Below are 17,589 nucleotides of genomic sequence, written 5' to 3' on the forward strand. Positions count from 1 at the left end.
ATAGCAGAAGCAGTTGTCAGCGGGCCATGGCAGGAGACCGGCACAAGGTCCAAATAGAACCAGGAACCATGGAAACCTGTGAGGAGAGAAGGGGGCTCTGTGTGGTAGAAACAAAATGACTGATGTACATTAATGTTGCCGGGAGGGACTAATGATATCAGACGGTCATATCACAAATAGGGTACGTGTAGTCATCGCTTTGGGTTTCTAGGCATGCAGTGGCACTGCAGCTATTGAGTGAGGATTGACCCGTGGCCAGTTTCAAAGATCTCAACAACTACTGTCCCGATGTTTGAGCCTGCCCCTGGCATGCTTCATTATCTTGAAAAAGGTCCACCTGTTGTGGCACTGAACACAGCTTCGAGCATCACAAGGCGTGTACTTTCTACACAGTGCCGCTGCCTAGCGGCGTGACTACAAATCACAGTCAGTGTTTCACATTCAGCTTTAAGTGGTCGATTATGGTCTATTTATAACGGCACGCTGATTCAAATGCATCCTGTGCAAGTATTCAATGTAACGTCATGTTTATGAAAGCTGGCCTGGCTGCAGACATGTGAGCCCCTACGACTGTGGACAGTGGCTGCATCGTTGTTGTGAAGACGGAAGTGACAAGAGGACTTCCCTCTGGACATTTCTTCAGTCTTTTCTGGGGACAGCAAAAGGATTACACCGCCGCCTGACGACACACCATCCGTCATGTCATCCGCGTACAAAAACAGGTGGGACACAGTACGTCTTTGTCTCTGGATGAGACGCAGGACACGCGCCAACCTTACATCCTTCATAGCAGCAGCTAGCAGCCGATCCGCAGACGGAGAACAACTTCGGTCCACATAGCACATCAGAAGCTCTGGCTAGACCAACATGGCAAAACATTCCGTGCGTGGTTGTTGGTGACGTCTATGGCACATAGTTCGAGAACAAAGCGACCCCTTCGCACTTTACCAGTTAACACGTATAACGTTAGCAACTTCATCGATTCTAGTTGCTATGCTAGCTCCTGGTTAGCACGTCAGCTGACACACTACGTTAACAGATAACGTTACTTCCTTCTAGCCCTGACTGGCTAACCGTTAGCTATTAGCTACTCAGCTACCTGTTAGCAACATTTGCTGACACTATAAGGGAGAAAATATATGCTGCTTAATTGCAGTAATTTGTCATCCTGATGTTGAAAATAGTTTAAGAAAAACAATTCGTCAAACCTTGGATAAGGTCCTTGTGCTCGATTTAGAATAACTAGCGGTACTTTCATAATTTCTCTCATCTCGTTTTTTCTCTGCCTGAATTAATTTTAAACAACATTGCATTTGAATATAAAAATAGGCAACAATGGTTTATTCTTAATGCTACACTTTCACCTCACCCGTGGAAAGAAAAGATTAAGCATACCAACCAAAATGTAAAACTGTTCTTTTAAAGTTCTCGTCCCAAAGGTTTTAGGAATCAATATAAGAGTGCACTTTGTGTTTGTGATATATGAAGCATTTTGTCACTGCGCAGTCATTCAGACGTACCGATGGTTCGGACCATGTCTCCTTTCTTATTTCAGAATCCTGGAATTCAAAGAAACCTTGAGTGAAGAAAACATTAACCTGAAGACCCTGAGGGAGCTGTGCTTCAATGGTAACTGTCCCACCTGGAGCTTCTGTGTGCTCAAACTCTTCTGTTTGTGTTAGATTTTATTGTCCTCTTCTTTCATCAACTCAGGAATCCCATTTGAAGGGGGCATCCGGGCACTTTGCTGGAAAGTAAGTTGTGTTGTTTATTAAACTTCTGTGCGTGACACATCGGCCCTCATGCGACAACATTTCCCAACATCCCAAACCGTTTGCAGGTTTTGTCTTAAGGTCTGAACTTGAACTTGAACTGAGCTTTACTACAGCAATCAAAACTAAGCTGGTGACCTAACTGCACCTGATGAATGCTCCATGATGCATCATCAGTAACGTATTCAAACTGTTATATACCTGCATCTCCATCTGGGGCCAAAGGTCCTCCACAAAGCATATCGTATCGCAGGGTTTCAGTTAACTAGTGAAGAGGAGAGTGTCATATGGACCAGCAAATCATTCAAAATTGTGGAATAACTGTTGAATGTGAGAAGGTGAAAATTGTATGAGTGAAAGCAAAGCGACCCGATCGCATGTATCGAGTTCTGACATGAAGAGGAGGAAGCTCATTATCCACCCGCACTCTCTCATCTCATATTCCATACTCCCACCTGCTTTCAGGAGGTCTCATGTGGCTACTCATACAGCTTCCTCTTTCATTCTATATATTCTACATGAATAAACTGTCTTTGATGCCGGCTATAGCTTAAATTATAGCAGACGCTGACTCGTGATTATTTTACTCTCTTTTCAGATCCTTCTCAATTATCTGCCTTCTGATCAGACATTATGGGAGTCTTTTCTCAAAAAGCAGAGGTAAGAAGAGCACGCTGATCAAATAAAGTATCAATCAGCACAGCTGGTGACAGAAGCTAATGCCGTTGTTTCTTTGTTTAAATCACTCTTCTCTTTCTCATTAAGATTTTAGAAATTGTGTTGACTAACAGGAGGTGATGTATATAGATGTGGGGTCTTGTTGCAGGCCAGAGTGACGAATTATCGATTGTTTCAATGTAAAAATGGCAATTTTAAATCCCGGAAGTGTCATCAACTGAAACCCCAAATATTCCATTTAAACTCATCTGAAATCCCCTTTTAGAAGCTTTGGACAGAAAACGGTGTGTGTGTGTTTAACTTTAAAAATGAAGAATCTAGTATTATTCATTTTTTGTCCGCTGATTCCCCTTTTTCTCATTATAACCTTGATTTAAACAAATCTTCCCCTCTGTTGTACCTCTCAGGGAGGTGTACTCCCAGTTCCTAAAAGAAATGATCATCCAGCCTGGTATTGCAAAAGCCAACATGGGCCTTTCTAGAGAAGATGTGACTATGGAGGACCATGTGAGTCAAGTCTGCTTTTTTCCTGGAGTGATTTATTATTAATGCTTCTTACTTACTTGTACTCATTACCCTATCATTTCTGTCATGTGATCGACTGTTGTGCATGCCGTACACATGACATCTGTCGCCCTTCTATCCATCCTGAGAGAGGAATCCTCCTCTGTCGCTCCTCCTTTATTATTAAAGGGCTCAGGGGGTGTTGCATGTTTTGCTTACTGTAAAGATCTGTGAAGCCAATGTTTGGTGTTGGCCTTTACCAGTATATGGTTAATAATCTGACTTTACTACTACCACTATAACCACTACAGCAACCATGAGCTGTTTAATCTGGCCTTAAAGGGGTAATGGAGTGGACAGTCGCTGATGCTGATCCTCGTGCATGAATCCAACGAGAAATACCAACTGTAAAGCTTTTAATTTAGAATGAAAACATATGCAACTGCTGAAGACAAAGACAAAAAGAGTAGCTCATTGCATATAACTGGTGCAGGGATGTACATGAGGACCCGGACCTTAATGCAACCCTTTGTTGTAGCGAACCAGCCTCCCATTTAGTCGCAATGCTTTTGACGTGGCCAAAGGAAATGTCATGTTCCTTTATTGTTTCCACTTTGCAATGGCATGTTTCAACTAAAGAAGCTTTTCACTCCCCTACCTTCTACAATCAGTGCAATACATTATTTTCTTGGCTGGATCATAAATCAGCCGTTCTCAACTTGACCTCCACTTTTCTTTGAACAGTTTTTTCTTTTTCTTGGTCTTGTCTTCACTTTCGGTTCCATCACCAGTTTTTGCCTTTTGTGTCTGCCTTCCTGGTTTTCTTACATCATTTTCCCTGCACTGAGCAGATCTCCCCAAGTTTTATCAACAGCCTCCACCTGTCACGTGTGTTTGCGTCCATGTTGCTTAGTAACGAGCGTACGGTGGCCGAGAGGGGAAACGATACGTGCACAACACAACGTTAGCAGGACAACTTGGTTAGTGTTTCCTTCTCGAGATGTGGCGTGTTTAAATGGTGTCAATGCGTGAGGCTTCTGGGTTCGCGTATGCTGCACTTCTGACACATTAATAGCTGTCTTTACCCCCTTTGCCTCTACGGCAACACAGAAGGGACAGACTATGAGATAGTTCGTTACACGACAATAAATAAATAGAGCGATCTCTAGAATTCCACCAGCCAAGTGGGCAGTGAAGGGACTGCTTTCGTCTGTACTCCTTCATAGTTTGGCTCACAGATGTGTCCTGTTTTTCTTTTGTTCTCATTGTTCAGCCTCTGAATCCCAACCCAGACAGCAGGTGGAATAACTACTTCAAAGACAATGAGATTCTGCTACAAATTGATAAGGATGTGAGGTAAGGTGTTCATTTGCTCCGGATGAGTGGTCCCCACCACCGGGCCACTTGGTACCAGGCCGCAGTGGTAACAAGGTTGGGTGAAGTGTAATGTTGTTGGCAGGCGGCTGTACCCAGACATGGCGTTCTTCCAGCGACCCACAGAATACCCATGCCAACTCATCTTGGACCCTCAGAATGAGTACGAGACGCTGCGGCGACGAGTGGAACAGACCACGTTGAAATCCCAAACTGTAAACCGCAACCGCAGTGGAGTCACCAATGTAAGTGTGTGTGTGTCAGAGAGATGACCGGCGGGTCTCTTTAATCAATTTAGTGGTGATTATAAGTTATGAGAGGAACCCGTCCTGCATTGCATTATGGTTTTATATTTGCTGTCGATTTCTCTTCACTCCACTGGGTTACAGCTAGAAGAAAAAGGGTGAAATGTTGTCACACATTACCATTAGTCAGACAGTCAAATTGATTGTGTGTCCATTTGTACACTACCAAGTTTTACTCTTAGCTCCTGTGGTCGGGCTATTGGGCCCCCCTGATTTAGAGGGTTAATAGGTGCTGAGGTTAGTGAAGCTGCATGATATCAGTGGACTGGTTTCATAGTACAGGCCCCTGGTCTTTATTGTATTCATTGATGGACTGACTCAGCAGTATGTGGCCGCCTCTCCTTTTTACTTGATAAATATCATGTGCTGCACGTAATCCACATCAAACATTGTTTGCAGACTAATGGCGCCAGATGTGGTTAAACTGAATGTGCCCTCCCAGGTCAGCTCCCCTGGAAAGGCGTTCAACCTGTATCCATCCAACGAGTATGAGGTGCTGCCCAATGGCAGCGAAGCACACTGGGAGGTGGTGGAGCGGATCCTCTTCATCTATGCCAAACTCAACCCTGGGATCGCCTACGTCCAGGGCATGAATGAGATTGTTGGGCCAATCTACTATACTTTTGCCACAGACCCCAACAGCCAATGGAAAGGTGGGTTGCTTTGAAATGAAACATTTGAGATGTTGTTCCTTGAAAATGAAAAAAAGTCCCTTTTTCGACCTGTCTGCTTCGTTGTTCAGAGCACGCTGAAGCGGATACATTCTTCTGTTTCACCAACCTGATGTCGGAGAACAGAGACAACTTTATCAAGAGCCTCGATGACTCTCAGTGTGGCATCACCTACAAGATGGAGAGTGTGTACTCCATGCTGAAAGACAAAGACCTGGAGCTCTTTCTCAAGCTGGTAGGGAACCAGTGACTCCCACTAAGCATGTCCGCCTGACTCTTCTGTCGGTTCTGCTCCATTAGATAGAACTACATGCTATTAGGAATATTCCTGCTTTCCCAGGCAATGAAATGATTTAGTCTAGGTACCGTAACGTCCAAGATGAAACAAACTGGGTGTTTCAGTGAATCATTCAATTGTTTTCCTGATTAATCAATATTAAATTGTTCTATAAATTGTCAGCCATCCTGTGTTCATAGAATAGCTCTGTTCGTCTGAGGACAGAATATATAGTTTAGCCTGGTCTGGTGGACGTCCACAATGATATGGTCGTGTCCTCACCATGTCTGTCTCTGTCCTCCGTCTACACAGGAAGAGCAGAACATCAAACCCCAGTATTTCACATTCCGCTGGTTGACCTTGTTGCTATCTCAGGAGTTCCTCCTGCCTGATGTCATCCGCATCTGGGACACTCTGTTTTCTGACCAGGACCGGTTCCACTTCCTCATCCTGGTGTGCTGTGCCATGCTCATGTGAGCGTTTCACATTATGGATCCTGTGCTGCGCAGCATTGATCGACCCGTATGGCTCTACATGTGACCCCTGGTTTCTATTCACAGACTCATCCGGGATAATCTACTGGCTGGAGACTTCACGGTCAACATGAGGTCACTGCAGGTCAGGCTCTTTAGGATCCACTGGGAAGCTTCATGTTTAGACCAACACAGTGCAGAAAAGATGGATTTATTTCCTCTCCTTTCAGGATTACCCCATCTCCGATGTGCACACCATCCTGACCAAGGCCAAAGATCTGCGGGACAACTCTTAACCTGTTGGCTCTTTGGCTCCTGCCATTTCTGCTCGGATGTGGGAGGTGAGAGTTGAAACATTACCCAACATTGTCATGGGACACATGCCTCGTGGGAGGACGCGATGGAAGAAAAGCGCCCCGCCGGCTGCTTTTTCCCTGGCTGGTGAGACGATTCCCTTCTTGGGAGCGCTGGTCCCTGTCCCACAGCCGTCTGTCCTGGAGACTGATGATGATGATGATGGTGGCTGCACTGGACATGTGCCACATTAGTGCTACACTACAGATCTTAGTTTGTCAAAGGATTAAATGTTGCATTGCTTTGACCTACAGTGCGGTTTGTTCTGTTTGTGTTTTATTTTTCAAAGTTGAAGGTTTTTAATGTAACAAAAGTTGTTGTCCTCTGTTTAATCGTGTGAAACTGGAGACGGTATTTGTGGGACATTTTCTGTGTGGATCAAATAAATCTGAAGTAGTGGGTGTGGCTTATTAGTCACCTGAAAAATGCTTTTTTCTTTAACGTTGTTTTTCAACATGCCCCGTTTTCTCCTGTTGGGAACTTAATGTGATGGATGTCTTTGGCACAGCTAACAACTATTGAAAGAAGGCTGCTGCCTTTCACACTGAACATCTTTACTTTGGCACAATGCTTTGTACTGGTGTGACCTGCTGCCACCAGCCCACAGTAACTACCCTGAGTATTCTTTGAAACGTAGCAATCGTATTGCAATAGCATCCTGTTGATATCAATTCATACGTCACACCGCTTTAAGATACAAAACCATATTTTTCTAAGATAACAAAAGAAGCACAAGCAGCTGACTTTGCCTTAAAATGATCTTTAATTGACTAAACTTTTGCAAGCGTTTTTATTCCTCTGGGCGGAGGAAACGTTTCAGTCAGTTTGATCTGATAGCTTCTAGAGATTTCTCACCACAACTGATCCTTTGAATGAGAACAATATTTGATCTGCAGTATGTTAGTACATGATGCTCTGTGCTATATTCCCAAACAGTGACTAAGCCTATAGTAACACCTTCTGTTGTGTCAATCGGGGACAGATGACTGGCAACATCTGTATGTCTCTGTACTATTTGCTTGTTTTTTGAAGGCTTGGACAAAGTTAGCTGAAGATGCTCGGCTCAGCACAATGCATGGTGAGGACTAATGTCTTATCTTTCTGTTGAGCCAGCAGCTTTTGATTGAGCAGAAAAGGGTGTGAGCAGGGTTCAGTGTAAAGAGCCATTCTGCATGAAGCTCTTTTCTGATATGTTAGCTGGTGGATCTTAAGATTAGCAGTGGAGTGATGGAAAGCTGAAGTAGCATGACTGAACAACACTGTAGTCCTCCAGGATTCAGCATGATGTCGTTCAGGGTGAACACCTGCCCATACTATGGAGTCTGTGGCAGGCTGCTCATGTCTTGAGTTCAAATCTAAATGTGTATCTATGACCTGTTAAGAAGGTTCATTGGTGGAAAATGAATGACAGAAGCTGTTTAGAAGACCACTTGATACGCTGATAGAATCCTTACATGCATCCTGGTATGAGGAGCTCTATGAAGATCATTGATGAAATGCTTCTCTGTGGCACCATGAACAATCATTGTAATATCAGTCTTCATACACACACTTCAAATGGAAACCAAGCATTCCCACGGTCCCTGAGTTCCTTTCTCTTATGTGACCATTCTAATCAGAACACGCTATTGAAATGTGCTCTTCAAAAATGTTCAGGTTCGTGTTAGGGAAGTTCTGTTGACATTCACCTCCGTATGGAAGCGTTCAATGATTTTTAACGTGTTTTGTGGCTTGGTGTCGGAAGTGCACCTGAAGAGGATATTCTTCAAGATGAAATGCTTGATCCACAGTGAGTCCATGTTCAAAGATTTGATTATAAAATGTTTGCTCTGACAGCGTTTCCTCTCAAGCAGCAGCTTTCTTTTCAAGTGTTCCTTAGATATATCTATATCCAAAAGATTCAGTTCCCTCCGAAGGACCAAGGTGTGTGTGTGTGTGTGCGCTCTGTCTCATGTCAATGAACTGCATGTTTCTAATTTTTTAAGCACATTTTTGTAAGGTGTACCATGATGCGACTTGTATATATGCTTTTCGTTTGCAGCCGTACATTAAAATGAATGATGGTATAAACTAAACGTCTGTCTTTGTGAAGCCGTGCAGTTGAGCAAATTCCCCATTGTGGATCAGTCCTCTTTAAAAACGGTGTAATTATTTAAACATGTGACTCCAGCAGCCTTTTCACAGTAAACATTTTGACACACCATTACAGGTGTAACTATGTGTAACTGTGACAACAGATCCTCCTCGTCCTCTCTGTTGACATCAGTTCCATGACACCAGGACACTCATGTTGTAGGCAACGTTGCTGATCTAGGATTTTTGTGTTACACATGAAATGAGTCCTGCTCACAAACAGCCTGAGGACCAGCTGCTGGTCTTCTGGAGAAGCTTTCACTGTCATATCCCGAAAGAACTAGTCGTGTTCATCAAGACATCAGCTTCAGAGTACATACAGGAAACAATAAATGATCAGGATTTTACATATCCTCACAAATGATTGTTACGGTTTCAATTCCCAGGATGTGTTCAATGTTTTTAAAATGTTACAATTGCTTTTGCGTTGGGAGTTATGGGGAATTGAAATATTTAATGCAGAGCATGGACATTTTTTTATTACATTTTTGAAGGATACTATAGGGTACGATACATTATTAAGATTATTCAAATAGTTTTATGAAATAGTTTGACAATTGTCCATTTCCTTTTATCTACAATTAGTGGGAAACCCGCTAATGTATGAGATGTCATGTGTCAATGCACTTTCAGAAACTTTGAAGTTTTTGTATTTATTGGTCAGGTTGGTCTTCGTAGTGTTTGTCTTCTTTAAGATAAGGATAAGGAAGTATTCAAATTGCATTTCTAAAACGCAGTAGTTAAGTCGTATATTAGTTTGTTGCATTATTTCTTATTAGTTATTAACAGACTCGTGAAGTCGTCATGTTGGATGGGACAATGCCCTTATTTTGAAGTCCGTTACCGTATGCCTAGTATATGCGTGTTCCGGTATAGACCACTGTGTTTTTCCAAGCTGCAGACTGCCGTCACATCGTATCTGACGGACGTGAGTTCCAGCTCTTCACCCAAAGATTCACTTTCAACAAACAGTTGTAAGTTCTATTTTATAAATAGTTCAAATCAGCATACAGACCCAATGTAAACGAGCAGCTAACGTTTCCCACAGGTCGGGGTTTCTATGAATATTATTCTAATGGTTCTGCTGATTCTAACATTACTCCATTACATCCACGGCCCGGACTGGCGGACATAGAAACAAACCAAGTGTGCAATTAACCGAAGCTTCGTGTCGGACTGTGGGAGGAAGGCAGAGGGAATTACCGCTAACGCAAACGCTGCCAACTCCGCTCAAGCCAGCCTTCACTTCGAAAAAAAGTCCGCACGTTATTATGCAGTACACACGTATTTACTAAAGGCAGTAGTGACGTGTAAGAACTAACTTCAAATTAAGAACAGTTCCAGTGAACGTGATAGAACATGTTAAATTCATTCAATAAGTCTCAATTGTGTATTTACTTATATTAATAAAGAATAACTTTACACAGACCAGATGTATCATGACATTCCAATGGCTTATTCATGAGCCAACCTCTGTTGAATATCAGATTATATTTGAAACGACATGGTCCGTAGTTAAAAAATCAATTCACTACAGATTAATAGTACACTACCTCAGAGTGTCACCCGGGGATGATCAGGGCATTCTAATGCAGCATTTCAAAATACAAGCCTATTAAAATGTTGTTGTTCTTCTATACCAAACCTCTATTGATTTTCAGATTAGATTTCAAAGGAGATGTTCCACGTTAACATAATATTTCACTTCGGAATGATAGTACACCACCTCAAGGCTCACTCTGGGATAATCAGGATCTTCTGATGTCTGATATTTCAGAATACATTTTAAGTAATTACACGTCCTCAGTTTCTTTGTCAATTGTTATGGACGAAACGCTTCAATGTCTCGACACATCGCTGGTGCTATCCGCCAACGTTACCCTGATAGGTAAATCCATCTATTCTAACATTTCTCCTGATTGGTTAATGCATTTACACAAATTAGGGATACAATCAAGTTATCTAGAAGTTGGTGTACTTTATAAGGAGTAAGTATTTCCTTGGGTGGTTGATTCCAAAGTTCAGGTTCACCCATTATCTGCCCTGAGACAATCATCCACTATAGATATATAGATATAGATAGTCAATAGATCCATTCCCCTTGTTGTAGAAGGTTGGCAGCTTAGACCGGCAGCAGGTGTGTCTACATGTGTTTGCTTTAGGAGAAACCAAAGAGGAGAGTTTGTATAAATCCATTTGACCGGTAAGTGCTCTGTGAGGTAGTATAATTGTAGTGTATATGTACTTTCTGTGTATTATGGCTACTATGAGGTCAAGCTCCAGTAAAATGACATTTTAGGAGGGTGAAAGGACCATCTACTGTTTTGAATTGTGATTAAGTAACGTGGTCATTGCTGTCTGATAAGGAGTCTACAATACCTGACTCAGCTGAAGATGCCACAAGGGACCACAATGCAAATAATCCTAGTAAATCAATGTTTTGACATTGGCTCTAACTACTTTTTATACAATTGTGTAGTTTTCTCCAGAAATGTACTTTTGTTGTAACTGCTAACAAATCAAAGTAATGTGAAATGTGTTCTAATTAGGACTCTAAGGCAAAAAAAGCTAAACCATCGGTGGGCCGTAATAATTTACCTCTGAAACTCAGTTGCCTAGAAAGTACAATATAAGGTATTGATTATGGAGGATGATTATGTTGGGTGAAACACAACTTTATTGGAATATGCATCGTGTCATTACATTATATCCAAATTAATATGTTAAATCTTTCAAAATACATTTTTTCAAATTTAATCACAGATCACAGATTTGCCCAAGGTTTTAAAGTCTGTACGCATACAACTCTCCAACATGAACTAACTGTGGGGGAAAGGGAAGAACAAGGACCAGAGACAACGAAGTTGTCATGTGACAGTGTTTGTGGCCCCAAGATAACTGTGAATGCAGTTACCAACCCAGCGTCAGAAGCAGGGGGTCCTCGCCCTTCAGAGAGGTGGCAGCGATGCCCTGTTGATGGACTGTTTTTCTTGGGGAGTGTATAACATCTTCTTAGAGAGAGTCAGTAGAGCGAAGTGAAGCCTGCTTTGTACTTCAGATACTCTGGTGCTGTTATTCTGCGTTGTTCAGCATGTGTTTATCTCCGATCACGTATCCATCCCCAGGTGTGTCTGATGCAGTACTGCAGTACTCGGGGCGGCGTCCATGGACGGGACTTCTGTGAAGTTCTGTTTTCGGGATTCGCTCCCGACGGTGGAATGTTCATGCCTGAGGAGGTCCCTGTGCTGAGCCCGAACACCTTGAGGAGCTGGACGGGGCTGACCTACACACAACTGGTGGTGGAGGTTGCCTCACTATTCATCCCCACTCACCTTATCCCCCGACTGGACCTGGAGGGTGAGCTGGAGTAATATTACACACTGTATATACTGGTCTAAAAACTAGTCATGGTTAGTGTAGGTGTGTAGTGTGAGTGGTGGAAGTAGGACCCAAACGCAGACCCCTAGGTTTTTACACAAAAAAACGGCTTTATTAGAAAACAGGACATGAACCCCCACCTTGACAGTTAGTGTATACCTACAAAGGTAACTTCTAGGCATAAGGCAAGAAGAAACTCTTTTCAATGTGACTCAAATAGCTTAAGTATATGTAAATGTTAAGTGATTATCTTTCTTTCTCCCCGTCCCAGTCCTTGTGGCCGAAGCCTTGACTGGTTTCTCTGTACCTGAGGTGCTGAGAATTGCCCGACTGAAGGACGGTCTGTCAATCCTGGAGCTCTTCCATGGAGAGACGTTGGCCTTTAAGGACCTGGCCATGACCTGCACAGTGCGCTTCCTCAACTATTTCCTCCAGAAACAGAATCGCACAGCTATTGTTCTTGTAGGTAAGACTTAACCGCAATAAAAACAGCAACAGCGGTAAAAAAAACAAAGGCAAAATCGACATGAGGACTTCATATGAGCGGACTAGTGCAGATGGAGGGATGGAGTGAGTGATGAAGTTACTCCACTGGATGGAGTGAATTACGGAGTTACACCCGTGGATGGGTTGAGTGACGTAGTTACACTCTTGGATGGGTTGAGTGACGTAGTTAAACCCGTGGATGGATTGAGTGACGTAGTTACACTCTTGGATGGGTTGAGTGACGGAGTTAAACCCGTGGATGGATTGAGTGATGGAGTTACACACATGGATGGATTGAGTGATGGAGTTACACACGTGGATGGGGTAAGTGATGGAGTTCTTAATAGGTTGTCGCTCTCTCTGCAGTGTTTCCACTGGTGTCATCTATGCACCACGTGATCGGCTTGTGGAGCAACGTGTTATTACTCCACCTGCAAAGGGTCAACCCTTCTATTTCATGAAGCGTGCTTATGTTAGATCTGTCCACATATGTGTGATTGTTCTATTAAATAATGATATCGCTGATCACACAGACTCATATTTATATTCATTTGCTTAGATTATATCAGCTGAACAAAAATGTGGATTTGGTCAGATGGGCTGTGTGTCCCACCTTTAACTAGTCCTCCCAATTAAGAGACCAATTCCATTGTTTGTTCATTCCTTCCGAGAACCAGCCATCAAAGACTGTAAGTTGACTGTCAGTAAGAAACGGGAAGCAATCCTCTTCCCTCCTACATGGGAGCAAGGAGTTTGTCAAACTACAAGGCTGTTATAGTTGATTGTTGAGTGTGAAAATGTTAATGTTAATCAGAGTAAGGTACAAAAGCAATGATGGAATTAACAGGCATGAATGGGTTCCCAAAGACGATGCTATGGACCACAGAAGAGATGATAAATGGAATGAATGGTAATCCGTCAGCATGTGGCTGTGCTCTCCAGGTACATCAGGAGACACAGGTGGCTCAGCAATCCAGAGTGCGAAAGGTCTCAAGGGGTTGGACTTGGTGGTTGTTTACCCCCGAGGACGCATCACACCAGTCCAAGAGAAACACATGATCACCTGCCTGGAGGATAATGTCCATGTGTTTGCTGGTAAATCCAAAGAAGGACCAACAGCTGCTTTCACACAATCTATCACCATCAAATGACGTGTGTTTTTCTCTCTGGAGCCGACGGCAGCTCAGATGACATCGATCGGCCTCTGCGCCGTCTCTTTGCAGACCAGGAGCTGGTCAGTTCTCAAAGTCTCATGAGCCTCAACTCAGTCAACTGGTCTAGAGTCATGGTCCAGCTCGCCCACTTCATCTACGCTTACCTAGAGCTCAGTGGTATTGAGCACACACAGGCTGACGGAGGCCTGCCTGAGCTGGAGGTGGTGGTGCCCACTGGAGGGGCCGGAAACATTGCTGGTAGGTTGAAATCTATTTGAATTGAATGTTTATTTCCCTCAAATGTCCATCTTTTAAATCATTGATACTCAGCCTTGAATATCCAGGTTTGAAAGGTAGATGTCACAATCATGCACTAAAAACTCTATGGAAATGCAATGAATAAGTAAAACAAGGTAAAAGAACAGTTAGGGACGAGGAAGCAATACATGACACTGCGGTCTTTGGCTGTGAATCTTAAGAACCAACAGCTAAAGAGCGGTGACTTCTGCTGCAGGAGGTTTATTATTTACAGTCACAGATTAATCTAAACTGACAGGAACAAGTCTCCATTCATTAATAGATAATAATAATAAATTGTTTAATAGATATGTATTTCCACGGCTATAAGACCTAAATCTATCATAAAACACTTTCACTTAGGCTTGGTTATGATAGCTGTTTCCAGTGCTCTCTGGTACACACAAGGGTTTTTGTAAGTGACTTCACTGTTACTTATCAACCAACACCTTTAACCATGGATTTATATATCCAGACAACATCACGTATTAGCTAGCAGTCAGCAACTGGGAACCAACTGACTGTTTCAGCATTCTTTCAGTAATTTACTCATTTTTACAACCAAGGACTTCTGACTTATCTTTGATCTGTTCAACTTAAAAACAGTCATTAATCCCACTGGGAGCAAAAGCTTCCTTTTTCCAAATGATCCCATCATGCTATCCCCTAACAAAAGTTGTATCTGTCTGTCTGCCTGCCTGCCTGTCTGTCTGCATGTCTGTCTGTCTGCCTGCCTGTCTGTCTGTCTGTCTGTCTGTCTGTCTGTCTGTCTGCATGTCTGCATGTCTGCATGTCTGCATGTCTGTCTGCCTACCTGTCTGTCTGCATGTCTGTCTGTCTGTCTGCCTGCCTGTTTGTCTGCTTGTTTGTCTGCTTGTTTGTCTGCCTGCTTGTCTGTCTGCCTGCGTGTCTGCCTGCTTGTCTGCCTGCCTATCTGTCTGTCTGCATGTCTGTCTGTCTGCATGTCTGTCTGTCTGCCTGCCTATCTGTCTGTCTGCATGTCTGTCTGTCTGCATGTCTGCCTGTCTGTCTGTTTTTCTGCCTGCCTGCCTGTCTTGTCTGTCTGTCTGCATGTCTGTCTGTCTGCCTGCCTGCTTGTCTGTCTGCATGTCTGCCTGTCTGTCTGTCTACATGTCTGTCTGCCTGCCTTTTTTTCTGCCTGCCTGCCTGCCTGTCTGTCTGCATGTCTGTCTGCCTGTCTGTCTGTCGGCATGTCTCCCTGTGTCTAAGCTGGCTACATTGTAAAGCAGATGGGATTGCCTCTGAAGCTGGTTGCCATGGTGAACTCTAATGACATAGTGCACAGGACGGTGACTGTTGGGGACTTTTCCATGGCATCTAATGTCACACAAACTTTGGCCCCTGCCATTGACATCCAGGTAACACAATGACACAGCCTGTAGTCATGACTGCTCTCACCTATGACACTCATCCACATTCCTTTCTTCAGTTATTTGCTTTCTGTTCAGCCCCAAAGGGAAACATGCTCATGCATTCTGCCTATGAAGTCATTTGAAATGAAATGGTTGTTTAAATAGACCCGAGTAAATCTCATGGAATGACTGGGAAGGAAAGGGACAAACCTCTGATCAGAGAGATGGGGCAGTCAGTACAAAGGATTGATATATTTCTTGGATGAGACGTTTTTGTCCACTGGTGGGACAGTAGGGGAGACTAGCGTTGATGATATTCATACACAGCTTACACTCAAGAGGTATTGATTTGAACGCCCATCGAGTGTGTAAAGCATCATTTGTATTGACTTGTCTGGTCATCCAGGAGGCTGTGTCACAACGTGTGTGTTTTGGTCTGTAGGACCCTTACAACATGGAGCGACTGTTCTGGCTGCTGCTGGCCAGAGATGGAGCTACAGTGAGAAACATGATGAAGGAGTTTCAACAATCACACAGATACTCTCTGCCGGAAAACCAACGCAGGCTTGTAGGACTCCTTCACTGTACACATGCAGGCGTGAGACCACCCGTTCGTCTGCCCCCTAACACAAGGACTGTATGTTTTACTTGTAGTTGTCACAAGTTTTATCAACTGGAACAGTGACTGATGAGGGGATCCTGGAGACCATGAGGAGATGCTGGGAGGAAAACCAGTATGTCCTGTGTCCTCACACAGCTGTAGCTGTATGGCATCACTACCACTGTCCTCTCAGCCCCGGGCTCAACAGGTCCAGCAAACTCTATTCATTTACTTAGCCACACACACAAAACACGTCTGAGGTCACAGTGAGACATGAGGTAAATTCAGGAGCCTCAAGGGAGGCATACACTCTGAGATTATTTTGAATGAAAAGTGTGTTACAACTCAAATGCATTATTATTGTATTATTACACCGAAAGAAAAAACTAAACAAGAACAAAGGACCACCATAAGAAAAAAGGCATTTTGAACAAAACTAATCATTGCATAAATAAAAATTCCATTTAGCAATTCCCCTGGGGACATTTTTCTCTGCATTGAACCCATCCCACACAGTGGGAGCAGAGTGCTGCCATTAAGACCCCTACTGAGCAGTTAGGGGTTAAGCCTAGTTTATGTTTCTGTGTTTTCAGAAAAACGCAAGGACACGCAGACACAGGAGCCCCTTGCTGCCTTTTGCACCCCTCTTGCGTGCGTTGACCCATTTTTCTAGACTTTCGTCAAAAGCTACACGAGCTCACGCAGCCCACAAGTCTGTTATTAGTCTGCTAACTGCATCCTTTCAGGAGTCTCACATTTCCGGTTTCATAGCATAATTCTACCATTATTAAAACAATGATTTTTTTACGAGAGAATGAATCAGTCACGCCTTCATATAGTGTGTGAGTCTGTGCGAGCAAAACCTTTGACAACACGACTTCACAAAACAACACTTTGAGTCTGCTCCAGTTTCATAAATGATCACTAAACTCTCTTTGCAGGTGCTACATTGCGACAGCATCTCCAGCCAAGTTTCAGGCAACAGTCCAGAGGGCTGGGCTGACCTTTGAGCTGCCGGAGGCAGTGCTGGCGTTGGACAAGTTGGCCACCCGTTACCAGAACCTGGAGCGCAGCCTAAACTGGTGCAAAGACTGGGAGGACATATTGAGAGAGAAAATCCACTCTGTGAGTTCAGCCAGGAAAACCAAACGGTGTTAATACAGCTGATTCAGAAAGATGTTATCGCATTGTAAAAGGAGGTTGCATCTCACAAACCCTGATTGGACATTTAACTGTATGAGTGGGGTCAATCATGATCACTGTGCTTCCTTATCTGGATCTAGTAAACGATGTCGATGCGAAAGGCCTGTTGCACCATGTTTTGAAGGACTTTGGTCATTCGGGTCGTGCAAATTGTCTCTGCATTGCTACAGTGATGTCATACACCATGGACCAATCAACTGTTCACAACTTTCAATCTTCACACAGATTTAAATGAATGCTGAATAAAAAAATTTAAAAGTTTTTTTTGTCTCAAAAGCAAGCCCTTATTTAATGCAAATATTGAAACATACCCTTTAAAAAGTTTTTTATATTACTAACTTGATCTTAATACTTCAACACAGCTGAGTCCTCGGCTGGTTGTAATAATAATGAATGCAACTACACCATAAATGTATTTACTATTTCCATCCCCTGCCATGACAGAAGTTCTAAATATTTGAGCATCTTTATTATCCGGTCTTATCTCAATTTCACTTAATTACCATAAGAATATATACAAATCACAATAATACAAATCTATACTGAACGCAGCAGA

The 17,589-nt window shown here is 43.2% G+C and overlaps 2 protein-coding genes across 3 annotated transcripts; both read left to right on the forward strand.

The window, feature by feature from the left end:
- The first annotated feature begins 410 nt into the window (after positions 1 to 410).
- tbc1d13 (TBC1 domain family, member 13) lies at positions 411 to 8,483 on the forward strand. Of its 2 annotated transcripts, none has more exons than XM_037485205.2 (12): positions 411 to 722; positions 1,556 to 1,629; positions 1,714 to 1,754; positions 2,371 to 2,432; positions 2,858 to 2,957; positions 4,228 to 4,310; positions 4,414 to 4,573; positions 5,076 to 5,286; positions 5,376 to 5,539; positions 5,894 to 6,054; positions 6,142 to 6,199; positions 6,285 to 8,483. In XM_037485205.2, the coding sequence occupies exons 1-12, from the start codon at positions 700 to 702 to the stop codon at positions 6,348 to 6,350; spliced, it is 1,203 nt and encodes a 400-aa protein (XP_037341102.1). In that variant the 5' UTR covers positions 411 to 699; the 3' UTR covers positions 6,351 to 8,483. The 2 variants fall into 2 exon arrangements, with proteins under 2 accessions (XP_037341102.1, XP_037341103.1); XM_037485206.2 differs by lacking the exon at positions 411 to 722 and adding an exon at positions 765 to 882.
- A 928-nt stretch (positions 8,484 to 9,411) lies between these two features.
- thnsl2 (threonine synthase-like 2) lies at positions 9,412 to 17,288 on the forward strand. The gene is made up of 9 exons (XM_037485312.2): positions 9,412 to 9,515; positions 11,667 to 11,898; positions 12,191 to 12,385; positions 13,348 to 13,500; positions 13,578 to 13,817; positions 15,087 to 15,235; positions 15,672 to 15,797; positions 15,884 to 16,038; positions 16,772 to 17,288. Exons 2-9 carry the CDS (start codon positions 11,676 to 11,678, stop codon positions 16,986 to 16,988), a joined length of 1,458 nt encoding a protein of 485 aa, XP_037341209.2. The 5' UTR covers positions 9,412 to 9,515; positions 11,667 to 11,675; the 3' UTR covers positions 16,989 to 17,288.
- Positions 17,289 to 17,589: the final 301 nt, after the last annotated feature.

This window comes from Pungitius pungitius, chromosome 18 (assembly GCF_949316345.1).
Source record: "Pungitius pungitius chromosome 18, fPunPun2.1, whole genome shotgun sequence".
NCBI lineage: Eukaryota > Metazoa > Chordata > Actinopteri > Perciformes > Gasterosteidae > Pungitius > Pungitius pungitius.

Coding starts and splice junctions, on each gene's coding strand:
- thnsl2 (XM_037485312.2), top strand. CDS start 11,676: ATGCAGTACTGCAGTACTCGGGGCGGCGTCCATGGACGGGACTTCTGT. Junction 11,899..12,190: donor CCCCCGACTGGACCTGGAGG/GTGAGCTGGAGT, acceptor TCCCCGTCCCAG/TCCTTGTGGCCGAAGCCTTG. Junction 12,386..13,347: donor CACAGCTATTGTTCTTGTAG/GTAAGACTTAAC, acceptor TGTGCTCTCCAG/GTACATCAGGAGACACAGGT.
- tbc1d13 (XM_037485205.2), top strand. CDS start 700: ATGTCATCCGCGTACAAAAACAG. Junction 723..1,555: donor TCATCCGCGTACAAAAACAG/GTGGGACACAGT, acceptor TTCTTATTTCAG/AATCCTGGAATTCAAAGAAA. Junction 2,433..2,857: donor TCTTTTCTCAAAAAGCAGAG/GTAAGAAGAGCA, acceptor TGTACCTCTCAG/GGAGGTGTACTCCCAGTTCC.